General features: G+C 39.1%; 1 protein-coding gene across 5 annotated transcripts in view; it reads right to left on the reverse strand.

Moving 5' to 3' along the window:
- The window catches only part of TLCD4 (TLC domain containing 4), a 46,939-nt gene that overhangs the window by 6,907 nt on the left and 21,870 nt on the right, over window positions 1-18,162 (reverse strand). For all 5 annotated transcript variants that reach the window (XM_086753173.1, XM_086753172.1, XM_086753177.1 and 2 more), the window contains 4 exons: window positions 14,686-14,775; window positions 7,603-7,661; window positions 5,651-5,745; window positions 3,182-3,255 (listed from right to left, as the gene is read on the reverse strand). In XM_086753173.1, coding sequence (XP_086609299.1) covers window positions 3,182-3,255; window positions 5,651-5,745; window positions 7,603-7,661; window positions 14,686-14,775 — 318 coding nt within the window. The remainder of the gene's footprint in view (window positions 1-3,181; window positions 3,256-5,650; window positions 5,746-7,602; window positions 7,662-14,685; window positions 14,776-18,162) is intronic.

Below are 18,162 nucleotides of genomic sequence, written 5' to 3' on the forward strand. Positions count from 1 at the left end.
TGTGTAATACACTATAATTCAAATTCTCTTTTAAAATGACAAATACATTTTTTTTAACTTGTTACTATAGTTTGCACCAATGGGCAACTAAAATTCTATTTGTTTCCCTGAAAGCAATTCTGGCATTGTATTTGGATATGGTAAGTTAGATAGAGCTCTAATTTCCAGTTTCTCAGATTTGGGATTTTCTGACTGCTTCTGTTCAGCCTGAAAACAGAACTTCAGAACCAGATGTTATAAATGGCATTGGATCATATCACAGCTAGGTGTGTTATGCTATGAAAAAGATAAATTTTTTAAAAAAACCTCTCCCACTAGTACTACTGGGTCATAATTGGTCTTAAAAAAATCCCATTATTGCATATTAATTCCTTAGTAGACAGACATAACTTATCTATTGCCTAGCACACACAGAATCTGCAGCTTGAATTCCTAGAAAAAGGAACAACACTCTTTATCATTCACACTTAAAGCAGAATAAATGCAAGGAAAATTTGTGCAACAATGGCAAGTTAAGACAGGACCAGAGGAAAATTACTTAAATAACTGTATTAATGATTGGGGATGAGGAGGGGAAGTGCAATAAGCAATTTATTTTCAAGTAGATATGAGGGTAAAGCTATTTAACAAAATAACAATTCTAAAATTGGTTTTAAAAGTAATTTTTATTTTAATTATCTACAGATTACAACCTAGGTGATTACAGATATACTGAAAAGATTTGCCAGACATCTAGCTCTAAAGGAAATACTCCAGGAATTCATTCAAGAGTGCAACTGAGACAATTAAAATCCAGGCACTCCAGGTGGCAGTCCAGCCTGGACATAGGATACCTCACCACAGAAACACTTACTGGGATGATGAAGAGAGAGACTTGATATATTTGGTCACACTAATATCAGTGCCTGTACTTTTGTTGATATATATAATGCAGATTCCAAAAGTAGTATTAAAAAAAAAAAACGGTTTTAAAATAGACTGTGATGTCATTATAGGCTACTGTAAGGAACAAGGGTAACTGGACATCTGCTTAGCAACTTCCCTCTCCCAGCAAATTAAAAAAAAAATAAGTCATTAAATCACAGTTATCGTTACAATTTTACCCACCACAGTTCATAATTAATTACATAAATGCTGATACTAACATTAAAAAAGTCTAAATGCTTGGCATGGAGACAACCTCCAGTTAGATATCCCTCACAACACAGGACAGGAAATACAACGAAAATACTACAGTTCTGAGACTAGAATATCATCTTTATTTTAACAGCCGCTCTTTTGGTAATACTGAGAACGCAAACAAGAAACATAATGTAAGTCATTATCATTACCCAGCACTTACTATCTTAGGGGTCTGGTTCTCTTCAAATTTAATGAAAAAAAGAAGCAAAACTAAAACATTAATGCGTGAGATTACATCCCTTAGTGCGAGGGACTGTATTATCTCCTACAGAGATTTCCGTTTTTCTGAGAAACCGGTAAATGTGAGTAATTCAAAGACACGCGATCTCACTACAGGCATTTTAAAAGTATAACATGTATTACTTTTAATAGCCAGATGTATCCTGATACTTCCTACAGCCACAGTCTGAAAGGTAAGCACCAGTATCAGTACCACATCAACCCAGGACGAAATCCTATCTCGGTAGAAGTCCGCTGGGAGATCAGCCATTCACTAGGACATGAATTCCAGTGTAGAAGCCTAGAATCTAATACCCTCGTTTTTCATTTTCTTACTCTCCTCTTCCTTGTATTACTAAAATAAGTTTAAAGAAGTGGTTTTTTACTCCTCTGTTTCTCTGTGCACATGGCGCACAGACTACATCACGCTATAATCTCCTCCTCAGCTGCGCTCAGCAAATGAAAGGCACCTCTGGAGAGCTCCATTATCCCACCCTGCCCTCCTGTAAGCTGAATTTGCTAAGCTAATGTTCAAAAGGGATCTCAGCACAATCTTTTTCATCCTTAGAGATCTGAGGAATGCTACAGTCCATTAAAATATTTCAGAGTTTACAGTCACAATGCAGTAATGGGCAATACTCAGATACCCGGTTTGCAGGAGGATTGCAGTTCCTCCTTCCCTTACAAACCTTATCTTTTCTCTACCAGACACCTGGAAAAAGAAAACAGATGCCACACATGTAGGATCAGTAAAGTAGAAATACACCCTAAAAAGTATGGGTGAGGAATAGGCACCTGATACACTGAAACATCTGATCCTACAGCGCAAAAAAAATGGAGGAAGAGGAGAGGACTGCAGCACTGCCCTATACCAAAGCCCCTCTCCTGAGGTGAAGTCTTCCAGGGGTAAATCCCTGTCCCTGGCTGGGTCACGGTGGCTAAGGAGTAAGGAGGGAGGCCAGCCTCCCGAGAGCAGCAGGAAACTCCATTGACTACTTTCTCCTACCTGCAGTACGTGGCGTTACCATGCTCCTTTTCTGATACCCACAGCACAATTCTAGTAGCAACACTACAACCAGAAGCCATGTCAGGCTTCGACTCTCACTGAGCTCTGCAAGAGCCTCTTGCCACTTTCATCTCTGATCACAAGTGTGAAGATTAATCATTCCAGACATATTGAGGTGCTTTGTTATTTCTCTAATGTAAGTGCTCAAAATAATTTCCAGAACTATTTTTGAAAGTAAATAAAGAATACACATTTACATTATTCTATGTATTCATATGCATATATTAATATTGATCTATATATGTGCAGTATTGCAAAATAAACTTCAAATTTTCTAGGACAATGCAATTCCATTCTAGGATTCTGATGCCAATGTTAGTCTATTTCTTTTCCTGGTCCATGACACTAAAAAAAAAAAATCTCTATTGAAAATGATGGCTTTATTATAATAATTAAATTAACATACAAAGGCTAATAAACAATATTATATTTGTGAACTTTTTTGTTCAGTAGTTTCATAAAAATGTGTCATTTCATATGAAGGCTAGTCTACTCTAAAAAGGAACTTGGATGTGAATCCATTAGTTATACTGTTGCAGTGACAGCAGCAAAAAGTTTTCATAGCAAAAAAGGTTTCCACATAGTAAGCCTTAGTTCAATATATGTAAATTCCCTTTCAGCAGACATTCAACAGCAAAAAAAAACTTCCTAAGTGACAGAAATAATACAGATTAAAATTTAAAAGAACTCTGAGAAAATTCCCTAGCTACTTACCGCTGATTCACAAAAGGAGTGGAGAACTCTGCAAGCAGGCGGAAGTTTCCAAAATAAGCCAACAGACCTTTGCTCTGGTGAGCAGAACAAAATACAAAAATCAACAATGTAGACGTGAAATCTCTATTAAAGTTTTAAAGCATACACAGCATGATACAACATCTCAACTTTATTAAAACTGATGGTAAGCAAGTTTGCCAGCTGTGGCCAACTTCCTTACAATTTCAAAATGAGGTTTACTACAAAAGCTGCAACTCTCCTTCAGGTATCTCAAACCAGTACCTACTTTAAATAAACCTTTAAAAGACTTACAGTTAAGTGGACACGGAAAGCTAGCAAGACGAGACTGGCACAAGTAATCATAGGTTATAATTGTAATGATACTATTACTGTCTAAGATAATTATATTTGGGATTTCTCAGTGTTTAAATCAGCCCAAAGAGAAACACTGTAAGCTGAAGAAAAATGTCCCTGCATTGTTTTAGGAACATAATGTGCCCAAGTGAAGATGAATTCCCAGCTCTTATTTGGCAGCAGAAAGGGCACATAAAGCCCTTTCTTCTCCCTACTGCAGGGGAGACCCTTTCCAGCAGCTCTGTCGCAGTCCCTGCCGTGGGCTGTGGGTTGGAAGAAGAGCATGTCTCCTCCACGCCAGTATCCAGATAACAATACGTGTTGTAACTGAGCACTTCCCTCCAAGTGACCAAGCACAGCATCTTCTCTGCCTTATTGTTTGGTTGTGCTGGAAATAGTATCCCATTACACAATGGCTGGGTAGGCAGCAGTTTGCAGATGTAGAGGTAAAAAGATTTTTTAAAAAAATTTCAGCAGGCCTCCTGCACAACCTCTGGAGTGTGTGTCTTGATTCCTCTTTCCCCTCCCGAGCGTGCTAATACCCACGACTTCAGGCATTTCATGTCAGTTCCCACTACACCAAACAGAAAATCTGTGTTCTCAATCAAATTCTCTCCTATGTTCAAGAGTAATTTTTGAAATAAGATATTTATGAGTAACTTTCTCTGAAGATAAGAGAATGAGAGTAACACAGAGACATCCAAGGGCAGAGCTGTATCCAAATAATAACTGCTTTAAAATAAGTTCACTCTAACACTATGCTTTCTGTTTAGTCAAGAAACAGCTAGTGAATTTCCTGCATCAGGGGTTAGCCTTGGCAGTGGTATTCTTATTTCTCTAATATTCAGCTCTAACTCACTTTCATCCATGATAACATTAGTAATCTAATTATCTTCAATCTGAAACAGAGTATTTACTTGTCAGTGTGCTTCATCCCCTTTAAACCATTACATGGGAAATCTGACAGCAAACTGGCATCTCGACACTTTTAATACTGTAAGCCTGGGATTCACACGGGAAGCAGGGAAAGAAATGTGCTAAATGAAGTAAATTCTATTTGATAAGATTTCTTCATTTACTGAATGAGCTTTTCAGAAGAAATTCAGGAGCATTACTCTGGAGGTCAATGGGATTTCTACCAAGTCACATGGGCATCTCTGAGAAATTCCAGCAGCAACAGAGTAACTAAGTTAGTCTTTATCCTGGAACAGTATCCTTCTCTTCTCCTTTTCCGTTCAATGTATGTATGCCACAGATAGTTACAGATGTATACAGCTAATCATCCACTGTTTCCCCACCAAAGTAACCTTAAACAAGAAGTCTCAGAGGATCAGTTTGTGCAGTAAGAGATATATAAAAAAAAGAAAAAGAAAAAAAAAACCCAGAAAAAACACACACGGCTGATTGTAGTACATTCACACCAGAGTTAGGGATTCCTAACCTACGGCCTTGCAAATACAATCACAGGCAGAACATAACCACTTGAAACAATTTCCTTATAATTTACCAACTAAATATTCAGACTTCTGGTTTTATTTGAAACCCTTTTCTGCATCTATGTGAAAAGCCCCTCTGTCAAAGTCTCTCTACAGCAAAAACTGAGAAGAGTTTTAATTTCAGCAATTAAGTTACACATTTGTTGAAGAAATGTAACTGTTCTGGTTTTGTTAGTGAGGGGGGGCCTAAGGTGGTAGCTTCTGTAGGAAACTGCTAGAAGTCGCTCCCCTTTGTTCAGTGGACTCGGCCGGGCCTAGGGCGGACCCGCTGCTGGCCAAGGCCGAGCCAATTGGTGGCAGAATGTCCCGTGATAACGCCTCTGCTGCTGTGTTGCCCCATACGATGATGTCATCAATGTACTGCAGGTGCTCTGGAGCGCCACCCTTTTCCAGTGCAGTCTGGTCCTGATCAGTAACATTGAAAAGGCATGCATTTACCACATATGATTGACAAAACCATGTAGAAAGTAATATAAATAAAATAATATAAATATGGCCTTCACAAAGCTAATACATCAACCAGTGAAGAATTTTTTTAAACATTAAGCAAATGAGATCTATTAAAGTACTGTCTTCAATCTCATCTGCTTGTTATATTACTGGAAAATACAGAACTCACCAGTACAAAATAGTAAGCATACAGAGCTGCCAAGTGATGTATTACAAAAAATTTGTCACCAATTGCCTTCCAGTAGTAAATAATAAGCAACAAATCTACAAGAGAAAAGAAATAATTATAAAGAACAACTTATTATATTACCATTGACCTCAGAATAGTGTTTCTCTAAGTTTCAGAAGTATAAATGCCAACATATGGCATCAGTAGAAACTCTGAATTAATTATCTCTGAAGAGAACATCTTTATCCTAAAGACTTTATTTTAGTCAAAGTATTAAGCAACAGTATTCTTCCAACAGTTGCCATAAATTATTACTTTCCACATCAATGGAATTACACAGGCAATAGCTGAAATATTTTGGAAGGAAAAAGTGGATCCCGAATCTCACACCAAAACTTCACACTTAAGAAACCAAAAATTTGGAACAAGTGAAATTAAAAAAAAAAAAAAAAACCCAAAAAACAAAAACCAAAGGAGGAGAGGCTCCAGGGGGCATAGCCAATATACAAATACTTCCAATAACTGCAGGGATCTATTATGTGGAACTTTTAAATCAAAAAGTAGTTCTATTAGCAAACAAGGAACCATTTACCAAAAATATTTTGCGAGGGGCACTTGGAATGAGAAGCATGTTTGCTTTATTTAATCAGAATTTTCCAATTCCTGCAAAAGTTATACAGTACACCTGAGCTAACGTTATAAGGAAAGCTTTGACAGAAAAGTTCTTTCTTCTCCCATGATGGTCTGAGATTTCAGAAGATTTTATTTTCTGTACTGAAACAAGCAATCTTTGCCCCTACTTTCTCCAAATGAGTACTTTGGACTGGAATATTAGTGACCAAGGTTCCAAATCAAAGACTTTATCCCTGTGCCTTTTGTATCTCCAGTGAGTGCCTTGATCTCTTTTATATTAGCTATCTTGAGGCAGGACTCTATATCTCTGACATAGCTGCTCCACTTCCTATTAATAATTAAACATTCATTATATAAGGAAGTGAGATAGAATGAGTGGCCAGGTTCAGGTCTCTGTTCAAAGACATTCATTAATTCATAATGAAAATCTAATGCGTAATTATTCAAAAATAGATACCAACGAATTTAAGCATGAGAGCTGAAATTCTTATGGAGAGATTAAAATGAACCCACAGTTTAACTGAGTGTGCTGATCCCCAGATTATCAGTTCTACTGGGGAGAAAAATCTAATCTTGGAGATAATAAAGTCCACAGCCCCATCTCTGACCAGAGATTCCATCCTAACATGAGAAGTCTTCCCTGAAAATAGTCCAAGTCACAACAAGTTTTTGCTTTGATAAGTCAGTATTATTCACAAACACCATAAAAGAAAGCTCCAAAGCATTTTGTAGCAAAATTCACATGCAAATTTTAGTTGATGGTAAATAATTAAGAACACAAAACATATGTAAGAGTAAATGTCACACCAAGAAAATAATTTTAAAATTTCTGTGTTTTATACATGGCTAAATTTTGGTTTAAAGTGAGAGTAAAAGGCGGGCAAGCAGGATCCTACAGCATCATTTGCCTCAGCTTGTATTGAGGGTTACTAAAATCCTTCTGCCAGCATTCTGAGGTCACAGGAATAAACATATGATAAAAGAGCTACGATTTGTAGCTCTGCTTTAACACCTTCTCAATTAGTTGAAGGACAAAACTGAGTTGGAGTTAGTGGTGGTGTACAAAACCATCAAAAAGCCACACGGTGGCATTTCCTCAGTGCTTTGGGAGATATCATGCCATCTTTCACAACCGCTGGCAAGATCCTTTGATTTAACCACAACCCACAACTCCATTAGCAATTTTAAAAGTGACAGTAGCAACTGTATTGTATACACATATCACATCTCCAGCATAGTGGCTCAGCATAAATATATAGGCATAGTGACTCAATATAAATATACAGGTTGTGTGTGTTGCATACATGTTGCATAATTACCAGAAATGAGGTAGCCTGAAGTAATAGCAATATTCAGCTTCACAATTGAAGGGTCACCCCTGAAAACACAGCAAAAATATACAGTTACAGCGTTTATAATGAGGTAATTTGCAAAGGACATACATATATCAAACACAAAATGTCTATCAGGCCACCTTATTCTTGGCCCATCAGTAAGACATTAGGAGACTTGGTAAGGAAAGGTCCTAGTCATGAAAATGGATTCCCTTTCCACCCAGATGCAAGACGTTTACTAACTATCCTAATCAGGACTACCCTCTGCCTTGGCGTAGAGACTGCCCCAAGAGCCTTGCTAGAGACTAGAACTGAAACCCAGCAAGTACCATGAGCTGCCTTGTCTGGAAACAGAGGATAGAAGAAAACAGCCCAGGCAGTGTCTCTTAGCACTTTCATCAACGCTGCGTCTCCAGTGTTAACTTTGTTAAAGTTGTTTATTTGACAAAAATATCTTGCTCAGCTGGTGCTTTTCATGTTCATAAGATGATGGATGCTTATAGGGATAAACAGAGTAGAAAGAGACATGAAAAGAATTATTAGCCAGTTCTTTGGAGCCAAGGAACCTTTGAGGAGAAAAGCTTTTCACAGTAGTTTCACACCTTCTGTCCCTCCCTTTTGGTGCCAAACATTCAGCAGGCAAAGCTCTTAGTAGTGCACACACACAACAACCTAGTTCCTCCAGGATGTTCAACAAACCCAAACTTGTGAATACAGCTCAAGAAAGGGAAGCATCCACGTTACAGCAAGAAACATTTGCTCTTTTCTCCACTGTCCTCTGTGCATTCCTACCTTGAGGAGTTTGGAAAGGAAATCTCTTTTCCTCAGAATAAAGATCATAACTTTTTTTTTTTTAACTAAGCTGTGCATCTATTTAGCTATGTTTTGTGTAAGTATTAATTGAGCTTCAAGTGACAGGTCTACAGATTTATAAAATGTGGACTGCTCAATACAAGCTGTGAAAGCAATCTTTCTTGTAATCCTTTAGAGAAAAAAGGAACATAACTGTGCTTAAAGCCACCTCCAATACAAAGTCCATCTCAGATGGAAAGCAGTAAAATGCTATTACTTAGCTATTATGGTTTAATTCTATTGGAATGAAGCAGTGGAAGAGATTTCCTGTATTATTACAATCTGTTCACCAAGTTTTAAGGCTTTCTTAGTGTCTCCAACTAACTGCTTCCCTGAGTGAGAGGGCAGCTTACAGGAAAACAGGACTCACAAAACCAGAGTTCTGCCATTAGGTGAGGAAAAACATTACCAGGAGAGCCTGGAGCTCACTCCATCTCTTACGATTAGCCATAGAGCTTTCCTAACTACAACTTGAATCATAGAATCATAGAATGGTTAGGGTTGGAAGGGACCTTCAAAGGTCATCTAGTCCAACCCCCCTGCAAGGAGCAGGGACAGCATTTTTTCCATGGCTTCAAAATCTGGTTTCATGAGGTACATAGGTTGTAGGCTGAGTGCTTCTTCAGATGCAGCTCTTCTGAAAGTCCCAGCCAGACAGAGAGCATAGGCAGATATGTTCTCACAGTTACAGCCCTCCTGGTAGAGCTCCCAGCTGCAGCAGTGGCAACATCATAACCAAACTTGTAAGTGCTCCCAGCACACTTCAGCACATTTTATCACCAAGACTGAGCCTGCACTCAGGGCCCTGATGTTTGCAGCCCAGTTTTGATGCAAGCAAGACCCAAGAGTGACAGACACAGAGTGATCTGAATAAGCAAAAGGGAAGAGCTATCCCTTTTGTGATTGCTAAGGAGATGTGTGTGGCAAATTAATTACATGTGAACATGCACAGGCAGATATAACAAAAAAAGTCCATGTGACCAACTTTCTTCAAACTTCTTTGCAGATATAATGTCATATAAAATGCTAATCAAGCATCAGACTTCAAAAAGTGTAATGACTGTAAAGTGAACAGTCATATGAAAAAGGCTGCTCTTCTGTGAAGCTACAGCATAATTCGCTTATTTACATTTTCCCCTCTCCTTATCTGATCTCTACCACCACCACATTTTCTACTGCATTATTCTCACCACCTTAAAAATAATTTCTACATCACCTATGTTAGCTAGTCCATATTACATATAGCAAAAAAGGCAAAGTGTTATTAGTCCTAGACCATCAAAAAAGGTACACATACACAACGTTGATGCTTCTCTTTGTTAGGATCTATGGTATCTAGTTTCAGGCATTACCTGACAGTAATACTACATCCGCCCTCCACTGAGCTCAAATCCTTATCAGGAGTCCTGATCCCTTTCCAGACATACGGGTATCATCACCACCATGCATTTAAGCTTCGCATGAACCCAGAAGTTAGGCTGACATACGGAGAGGCTCAGAACTTGTGATTTTCCCTTAGAGATATAGATTTTAGATCTCAAAGAAAAGAACTGATTGGATACTGTCATACAGTCAATGACTACACAAAGATGGTGGCAGTAACTAGAGGGAAAGAGTAACTGTATGAAAACCTTCCGACTTGACTAAAATCACAGCATCTGTGTAATGTTTTCAGGCTACTTGGGCAAGAACAGTGCAAGAAAGCTGCATGAAGGATTCTTGGACATTTACTTACAAACTACTGAAACTAGATTCGCAAATGTTTCTTGTATCATTAATAAGAGACTCCTATAGAGAGGCTTATGCATCCTTCATATCTGTAAATGGCCAAGTCCTACAGCTTATGCCTGCATTTCAAAAGGGCATTAGATTTCCAGACTGAGCAGCCTTGCAACAGTACATCTGGCATTCCCTGTATAATTTGTCGTTTTTCCTTTTCAGTCTTATTCAATTAAAATCAAGACTATGTGGATTCAGCCATGAATCAATGTAAAAACGGTAAACAACTTAAGACTTAATGTACAGCTAAGCCATAAAACAGACTGGGAAAAAAAAAATGTTTACAGCTCTACATGGTTAGCTAAGGCTTTAATTACTGTGTACCGGGAACCAATACGGCATACGGGGAAGGCACAGACTAATGCTAGCCATCTAATTTTTAAGAGTAATGTAAAAGTCAGCCTTAGAAGAAAACATAAATCTGCAAATTCTGAGGAAACCACTCCACTATGCTGGCTTCACTGGCAGAAGAAAGCCTAACACAAAGTTATATTTTACTTGCTGCATACAAGAACCTGTAAAGCCATGGGCAATATTACCTTTAGTCTTCCTTTGCACTTAATCCCTTGCATGAACATGAATTCAAATCATTGCAACTGTTTTAAATACACTAAGTCTTACTTCACACATTTTAAAATTATTAGTTGAATAACTAAAAATACTGATTTCCACATCTAGAATATGTTCTGTGCACTTTTAATTGACAAATTCCTTAAACCACTAAGATAATTTTGACCCAGAAAAAATTTACAGAAACACTGCCATGAAATGAACCTTAAGCTTTGATTTAAAACATACAGGTTAGATATACTTACACTAGATTTTTAAATATATATAAAGTTTTACTTGCTCTGCCAAATGTAAATAAAACCACTGATAGCAATCAGCATTGTAAACATATCCAAACAGAAGAAACTATTAAGAAGCAATAGTAGAAACACAGAAAAAAAAATTCCCCCAATGGCATATGGATTATACATAACCTAGGATGCTAAGGCTCCATGAGCAAGATTAAGCTTTCAATGCTGTATACAAAAATAGGTATCTAACATAACTTTTCCTAAACTTAATACGAACAAAATGTGGTTTGATTTGTGCTTCATTTGAATTTTTTCCTGGAATTATACCAGGAAAATTTAGTAGATGTGAAGACTCAATTTATCATCACCCAGAGGCTTTTATTTCTGCCATTCATGACTTCTTTTGCACTGTCTAGAACAAGGTCTACTCAGACAAACCAGGATAAAAGCTTCTATCTGATAAAGCTTACCACAACACACACTGAGAGTTATAACAACATGCTGCTTTTCAACATGGTTAACACATCTCACAAGATATTCAGACTGTATATGGTCTCTCTAAAGATACCAGAACGCAATGAAAAAATTCCCAGAACATCACCAATTTAAACATATATCACTACATACAGAAGGGGCCAATGTTGCCCACATTTGTGTTAGGAATTAGAGCTACATTTATTAAAGCCACGTAACAAGTCAGTAGCAGAGGGCTTCAATCCTGTCTAGTGCACGCTGCAGTGTCATTAATTTAGAATCATAGAATCATAGAATAGTTAGAGTTGGAAGGGACCTTCAACGGTCATCTAGTCCAACCCCCCTGCAAGAAGCAGGGACATCCCTGACTAGATCAGGTTGCTCAGAGCCTCATCCAGCCTGGCCTTGAACGATTCCAGGGATGGGGCATCCACCACCTCTCTGGGCAACCTGTTCCAGTGCTCTACAACTCTCATTGTAAAAAATTTTTTTCTCATATCTAATCTAAACCTACCTGCTTCTAATTTAAACCCATTACCCCTTGTTCTATCACAACAGGCCCTACTGAACAGCTTCTCCCCATCTTTCCTGTAGGCCCCCTTGAGGTATTGGAAGACCGCTATCAGGTCTCCCTGGAGCCTCCTCTTCTCCAGGCTGAACAGCCCCAACTCTCTCAGCCTGTCCTCGTAAGGAGAGGTGCTCCAGCCCTCTGATCACCTTTGTGGCCCTCCTCTGGACCCTTTCCAACTGGTCCATGTCTTTCTTGTGTTGGGGACTCCAGAACTGGACGCAGTACTCCAGGTGGGGTCTCACCAGGGCAGAGTAGAGGGGCAGAATCACCTCCCTCGACCTGCTGGCCACGCTTCTCTTGATGCAGCCCAGGATGCGGTTGGCCTTCTGGGCCGCAAGGGCGCATTGCCCACTCATGTTGAACCTCTCGTCTACCAACACTCCCAGGTCTTTCTCCTCAGGGCTGCTCTCGATCCAATCCCCGCCCAGCCTGTATTTGTGCTTGGGATTGCCACGACCCAGATGCAGGACCTTGCACTTGGCCTGGTTGAACTTCATGAGGCTGGCACGGGCCCACCTCTCCAGCCTGTCCAGGTCCCTCTGGATGGCATCCCTCCCTTCCAGCGAGTCGACGGCACCACACAGCTTGGTGTCATCGGCGAACTTGCTGAGGGTGCACTCCATCCCACTGTCCATGTCGCCGACAAAGATGTTGAACAGGGCCGGGCCCAACACGGACCCCTGAGGGACGCCACTGGTGACCGGTCTCCACTTGGACATTGAGCCGTTGACCACCACTCTCTGAGTGCGGCCATCCAGCCAACTCCTTATCCACCGAGTGGTCCATCCATCGAACCCATGCCTCTCTAGTTTAGAGAGAAGGATGTCGTGCAGGACAGTGTCAAATGCCTTGCACAAGTCCAGGTAGATGATGTCAGTTGCCCATCCCTTGTCCACCGATGCTGTTACCCCGTCATAAAAGGCCACCAAATTGGTCAGGCACGATCTGCCCTTCGTGAAGCCATGTTGGCTTTCACCAACCACCTCCTTGCTCTCCATGTGCCTTAGCATGGTTTCCAGGAGAATCTGCTCCATGACCTTGCCAGGCACAGAGGTGAAGCTGACCGGCCTGTAGTTGCCCGGGTCTTCCTTGTTCCCCTTTTTAAAAATTGGGGTTATGTTCCCTCTCTTCCAGTCATCGGGGACCTCACCAGACCGCCACAACTTCTCAAATATGATGGCCAGTGGCTTGGCAACTTCATCCGCCAGTTCCCTCAGGACGCGCGGATGGATCTCATCAGGCCCCATGGACTTGTGCACCTTCAAGTTCCTTAAATGATCTCGAACCTGCTCTTTGAGCACTGTGGGCGGTTCTTCATCCTTGCAGTCCCTGCCTGTGCCTTCCACAGCTTGGGTGGGGAGACAAGAGTTCTTATCAGTGAAGACTGAGGCAAAAAAGTCATTGAGTACCTCAGCCTTCTCCACATCCCGGGTAACCACGACACCCGTTACCTTCCGGAGGGGGCCTACATTCTCCTTGGATTTTCTTTTGTCCCCTACATACCTGTAAAAGCTTTTCTTGTTACTTTATATATCCCTGGCCAGATTCGATTCCATCAGGGCTTTAGCCTTCCTCACCCTATCCCTGGCCGCTCGCACAGTCACTCGGTAGTCCTCCCAGGCTACCTGTCCCAGCTTCCACCCTCTATAGGCTTTCCTCTTCAATTTTCCTCCTTCATTTACAATATCGAAAGAGCAGAACAAGCATCAGATGTTAAATTTATGTACGTTTAACCTGACTCACAGTCTGATCTTTTGGCAAGGTTAAAAAAAACAGTCTATGACAGAAATACGAAATAAAACTTAAAGTAGCTAGGTAGTCTTCAGGAAAAATATGGCCTCTTCCTCCTATAGGGAAAGAGTTCCCGAGGATAGCGAGTGAAATGTCAAAACACAAACAGCAATCTATAATTAACTGAATAATAATAATTCAACAAAGCTATCTTGTACTTCCTCCCTCAAAAAAAGTGTGAAATAAAACAATATAACTAGAAATCAAGAAAATGTAAGCTCAATACAGAGTATTTTGTTAAGTAGAGAAAATATTAGAAGTCTATTTATTAAATATTCCCATTGCTTGTGAAGACAGCACTTGAAACTTTCATTTTTTTAAACAACAAAGATTGATAGAAGCTTTGTGGCAGGCAGAAATATAAACATCTTAATTTATCAATTTAGACATATATTTTATACATGTAATAGGCCCCTCCAGGTTTTTCCACGCACACTCTCCAGACTTGCAACAGCATTTCAATTTCACTTTAAAATTTTTACAGTAAACAGCACTGTTTCAGTCACGCTGACTTACAGTTACACTCTTGGTCCTATGCTTCAGTAATTTAATATGCTGTTTCAAATCAATTGCTTGTATTTTATCTATTCCATTTCACAGAGACACAATGCACTAAGACATTAATACTGGCAAAATAATTTGGAATTATCAAATAGCACAGACATAAAAATGGATACATCTCAACTGCATATTTTAATGGGAAATTAAACAATGATTATGTAATTAATACATTGCAGAATTATCTTTTTCCTTCTCAATTCTGTTATTTTAATGCATAAACATATAAGTAACATGTCTTACCAGAGACGGTCAGCATTAACAGCGTCATCATACAACAAAATATATAGGCAAAACCCACCAACCACCAAGGCATGGAATGTGGACACTGTCCTGAAAAAGAGAGCACAGTCACCGGGAGGTACTGCCGTTCACAACTTTCTATACTGTGCTTAAGTTGGGATGTTTCCAAAGATATTCTCAGCTGCATCCAGATACCTCTGTGGAAGACAATCATCTCTTCCTTACACTACATCCAACCACTTATACAATTACAGTTGGGAAAAACACTCAAAAAAAAAAGGAACCTATTAGACTGGAGTGGGGGAAGGTGTTTAATAGAAAGTAGGGTCTCAAAGTAACAGAGATCTACATTTTCCTCCAATTATCCCATATATTAATGAATCCTTAAAGACAATATGACATCCAGTTCTCTAACAAATACTTACTGTATTGCCCCATTTGCTGTAAAATCTGTATGCATTTCATATTCAGATTGGCCCATGAGTCCTGCAGCAGCAGGTTTCTCCTTTCATGTACCAAATTAATAGATGACCCGTAATAAAGCTGCAAGTTCAAGTTTTGGAAAGAGGGGTATTAAATGAAAAAAAAAAAAATCCTATTGAGGAAAGTTTCAGAAAGAATTCCTAGTGTATTTGAAGTAGATTCTGTTTTTCAAAGAGAAAACTTGTATAACAAAAGGTTGTAGCTGCCTATCTGAGTTATAACAGCTACAGGTTCGTATGAAGCAGCAGTTCACAGCTTCACCTTATTTTATACTCCTCTTGTTCTATATAAAATCACAGTAATCAGAGTTTCCTTGTCCACCTTTGGGTACTAAACACTTTATTCCAAAGACGCCAGTCTCAAGTATGCAGGCTGCACACACACTGTAGATAAACTCTGCATGTTAACAAGCACTTGAAGAGAATTACCTATTTACAGAGGCCTCGGCAGGGTTTCTGCCAGCGTGCAGGCCAGGGCCATTCCTGCCCTTTTGAGTCTACATGTATTCTTGGAAGGTAGAACAATGCAATGGGCATGGGTCCAAAACGTCTAACCTTGTTCCTCTGGCCATGGGTTTAACACTGCTATAAACTGCATCTAATACTGTGTAGCTACTGTCTGCTTTCCCACTTTTTGAAAGGTGACTAGGCAGGGAAAAAAAAAAAAAAAAAAAAAAAAAAGTGCCAAAATAGCTCTACTGAATCGTAGATACTGTCTGAAAGATGAGAATTCCAAGTCTGATGCTGTGTAATAAGAAACACCTTTGCACCGTATTCACAACATTAACAATGTGCACACAAATGTATAGATGCCGTTAGTTATCAGTGTTGTCTTTGTATATACTGACTAAATGTACTTGGAAGTTATTAACGTTTTAAATGTGCAGATGTCCCTCTCAGGAGTCTAAACTCTACCATGCAAGATTTGAAGAAAACATCTTACTTCCAATGGAAGACTTCAGAAAGAAATAGTCAGTTATAATCCCTAGTCTGTTTGCACAAGTTATATTATCATATATTGGCATTAGAAGATTCTGTAACTTTTCATAAAATAAGTCTCTATTTACAATTTGTTTAAAGAATGTCATCATGCTATTTTCAGCAGTTTTTTCAATAGTGCTCCAAAAAATGAATGGAAATTAATATAATTTGAATATCAAATGTAACAAGCTTGATGAGAACATTTACTAACCACTATAGCACAGGCTGCTGGGTTTTTCTCCTTTTTTTTAACAAAGAAAAAAAAATTAGTTTTCAGAATTTCAATAATAATTAATAGTTTAAGTAAAACGTCTACTCTTGCAACACAGATTTAACAGATAGCTAGGAACTTGGCTTCCTTTTTAAAACAAAGCACGGCATATAATATTAGTGTTTGAGAAATGCCTGTGATTTTTGAACTTCAGGAGAGGCCAATGCTGAAAGAAGTAAAATTTGTCCTAGAATATAGTTTATATATAGTTTACAGTTGCAGTTTGTCCTGGGAGTGGCTGTTTATCCAAACCTTCGTATTTAGAATACAAGCTATACACAAGCAGAGTGCTTGGACTTAGAATTTTCTCCGCAGAAGAGGGGACAGAAGAAGGAAAATAGTGCAACGCTCCATTTTAATATGGAATCTAGGTCAAGCTATCAAGCTTCATACATTTCCTTGAAGTTACTGTCAAAGCTTGTTCTTTTAACTCCACATTAAACTGCAAAGAAAAAAGTTGCACTGATAAGTTGCATACTTGTTCCTTTATTATTGAATATATACATTTTCACCACTGCTTAATAGCAGTACAAACATGTATTATAGAAGAGGAGACAGGAAAGTTATACAACAAATTAAAGAGCTGTACTGCATCTGTGTTGAAGTATAGTTTTTAACTCAATTTGAGTATCTGCATACTTGAGATTCCAGAAGGAATTACTTCATTGATTCTTAATTCTTGGAAGGTCAGAATAAACAAATTAATAGCATGCAAAACACTCCAGAGCTGCAGCTCAAATGCTTGATTACAAAACCCTCCAAACTGTAACAATGTATTTCCAATGCTACAGCTCATCCCAGGCACATGCCCTCTTCCAGACCCAGCTGAGCTGATAAAAATGCATAACCATCCTCTGTGCCAGTTTCCTTCAGGACTGCCAACAGAACCATTTGCGTGAGCACTCCCTACGCCAGCTCAATATAGGACAAAGTAACAACCATCTAATTTTAAATCATTTAAGTTAATCCAACTCATTTGACTGGGAGATAGTAACTTTCTCTACCTGCACAGCTGCCTGCAGAGTACATATATGTCTATCTAAACTCCCTGAACACACAAGATACTCCCTTGGGGTGTCTTTTCATTTTGGTTAAGCACTGGAGTGATGAGGCAGTTTGACAAGACACTGTGTTCAGTTAGCAGAGTTAACAGTCTTTGTAGAAACACGAGCACAGTTCGCCTTTCTTACACTTCATGCGCTCCTCAGGTATAGCATCAACAAGCTGTTGATGAATGATACTTATGTGTTTCATGCCTTCTAACTCCAGAACTGGATGTGGCACTGGACCACGACTCACCTGTGTGCTTACATCTACATCCTGTTACCAACCCCAAGAAAAAATGTGGAAAGAATTAGAAAAGGACACAGCCTGGAGTGCTGTATCAACTCGTGTAGTTAAATGCCTTACTACAAAGTAGCCCAGAGATTACAGAGAAGCTTATTTTCAGCACACTTGCGATGCATGAAACAATTCATATATTATTATGCAAAGCACCACAACTTAGCATAGCACTACCAGGGATGGGATAAATTCTCAGAAAGCCTATTATGCAATTCAAGGATCACTTGATGTGGCTTAGAGACAAAAGTTCAGCTCCAAAATGGTTAACACTTTAGTTTAGTTGCCCTATCTGCCTCTATTGTTGATTGTAACATAGAGATAAACCTAAGCTCCAGCGATACCATGAACTGGCCTCCTACAAAGTTGTTCTCGTAGATAAGTGATTATTCAAAGATCGAA

The sequence above is a fragment of the Chlamydotis macqueenii genome, chromosome 8 (assembly GCF_036417535.1).
Source record: "Chlamydotis macqueenii isolate bChlMac1 chromosome 8, bChlMac1.mat, whole genome shotgun sequence".
NCBI classification, from domain to species: Eukaryota; Metazoa; Chordata; class Aves; order Otidiformes; family Otididae; genus Chlamydotis; species Chlamydotis macqueenii.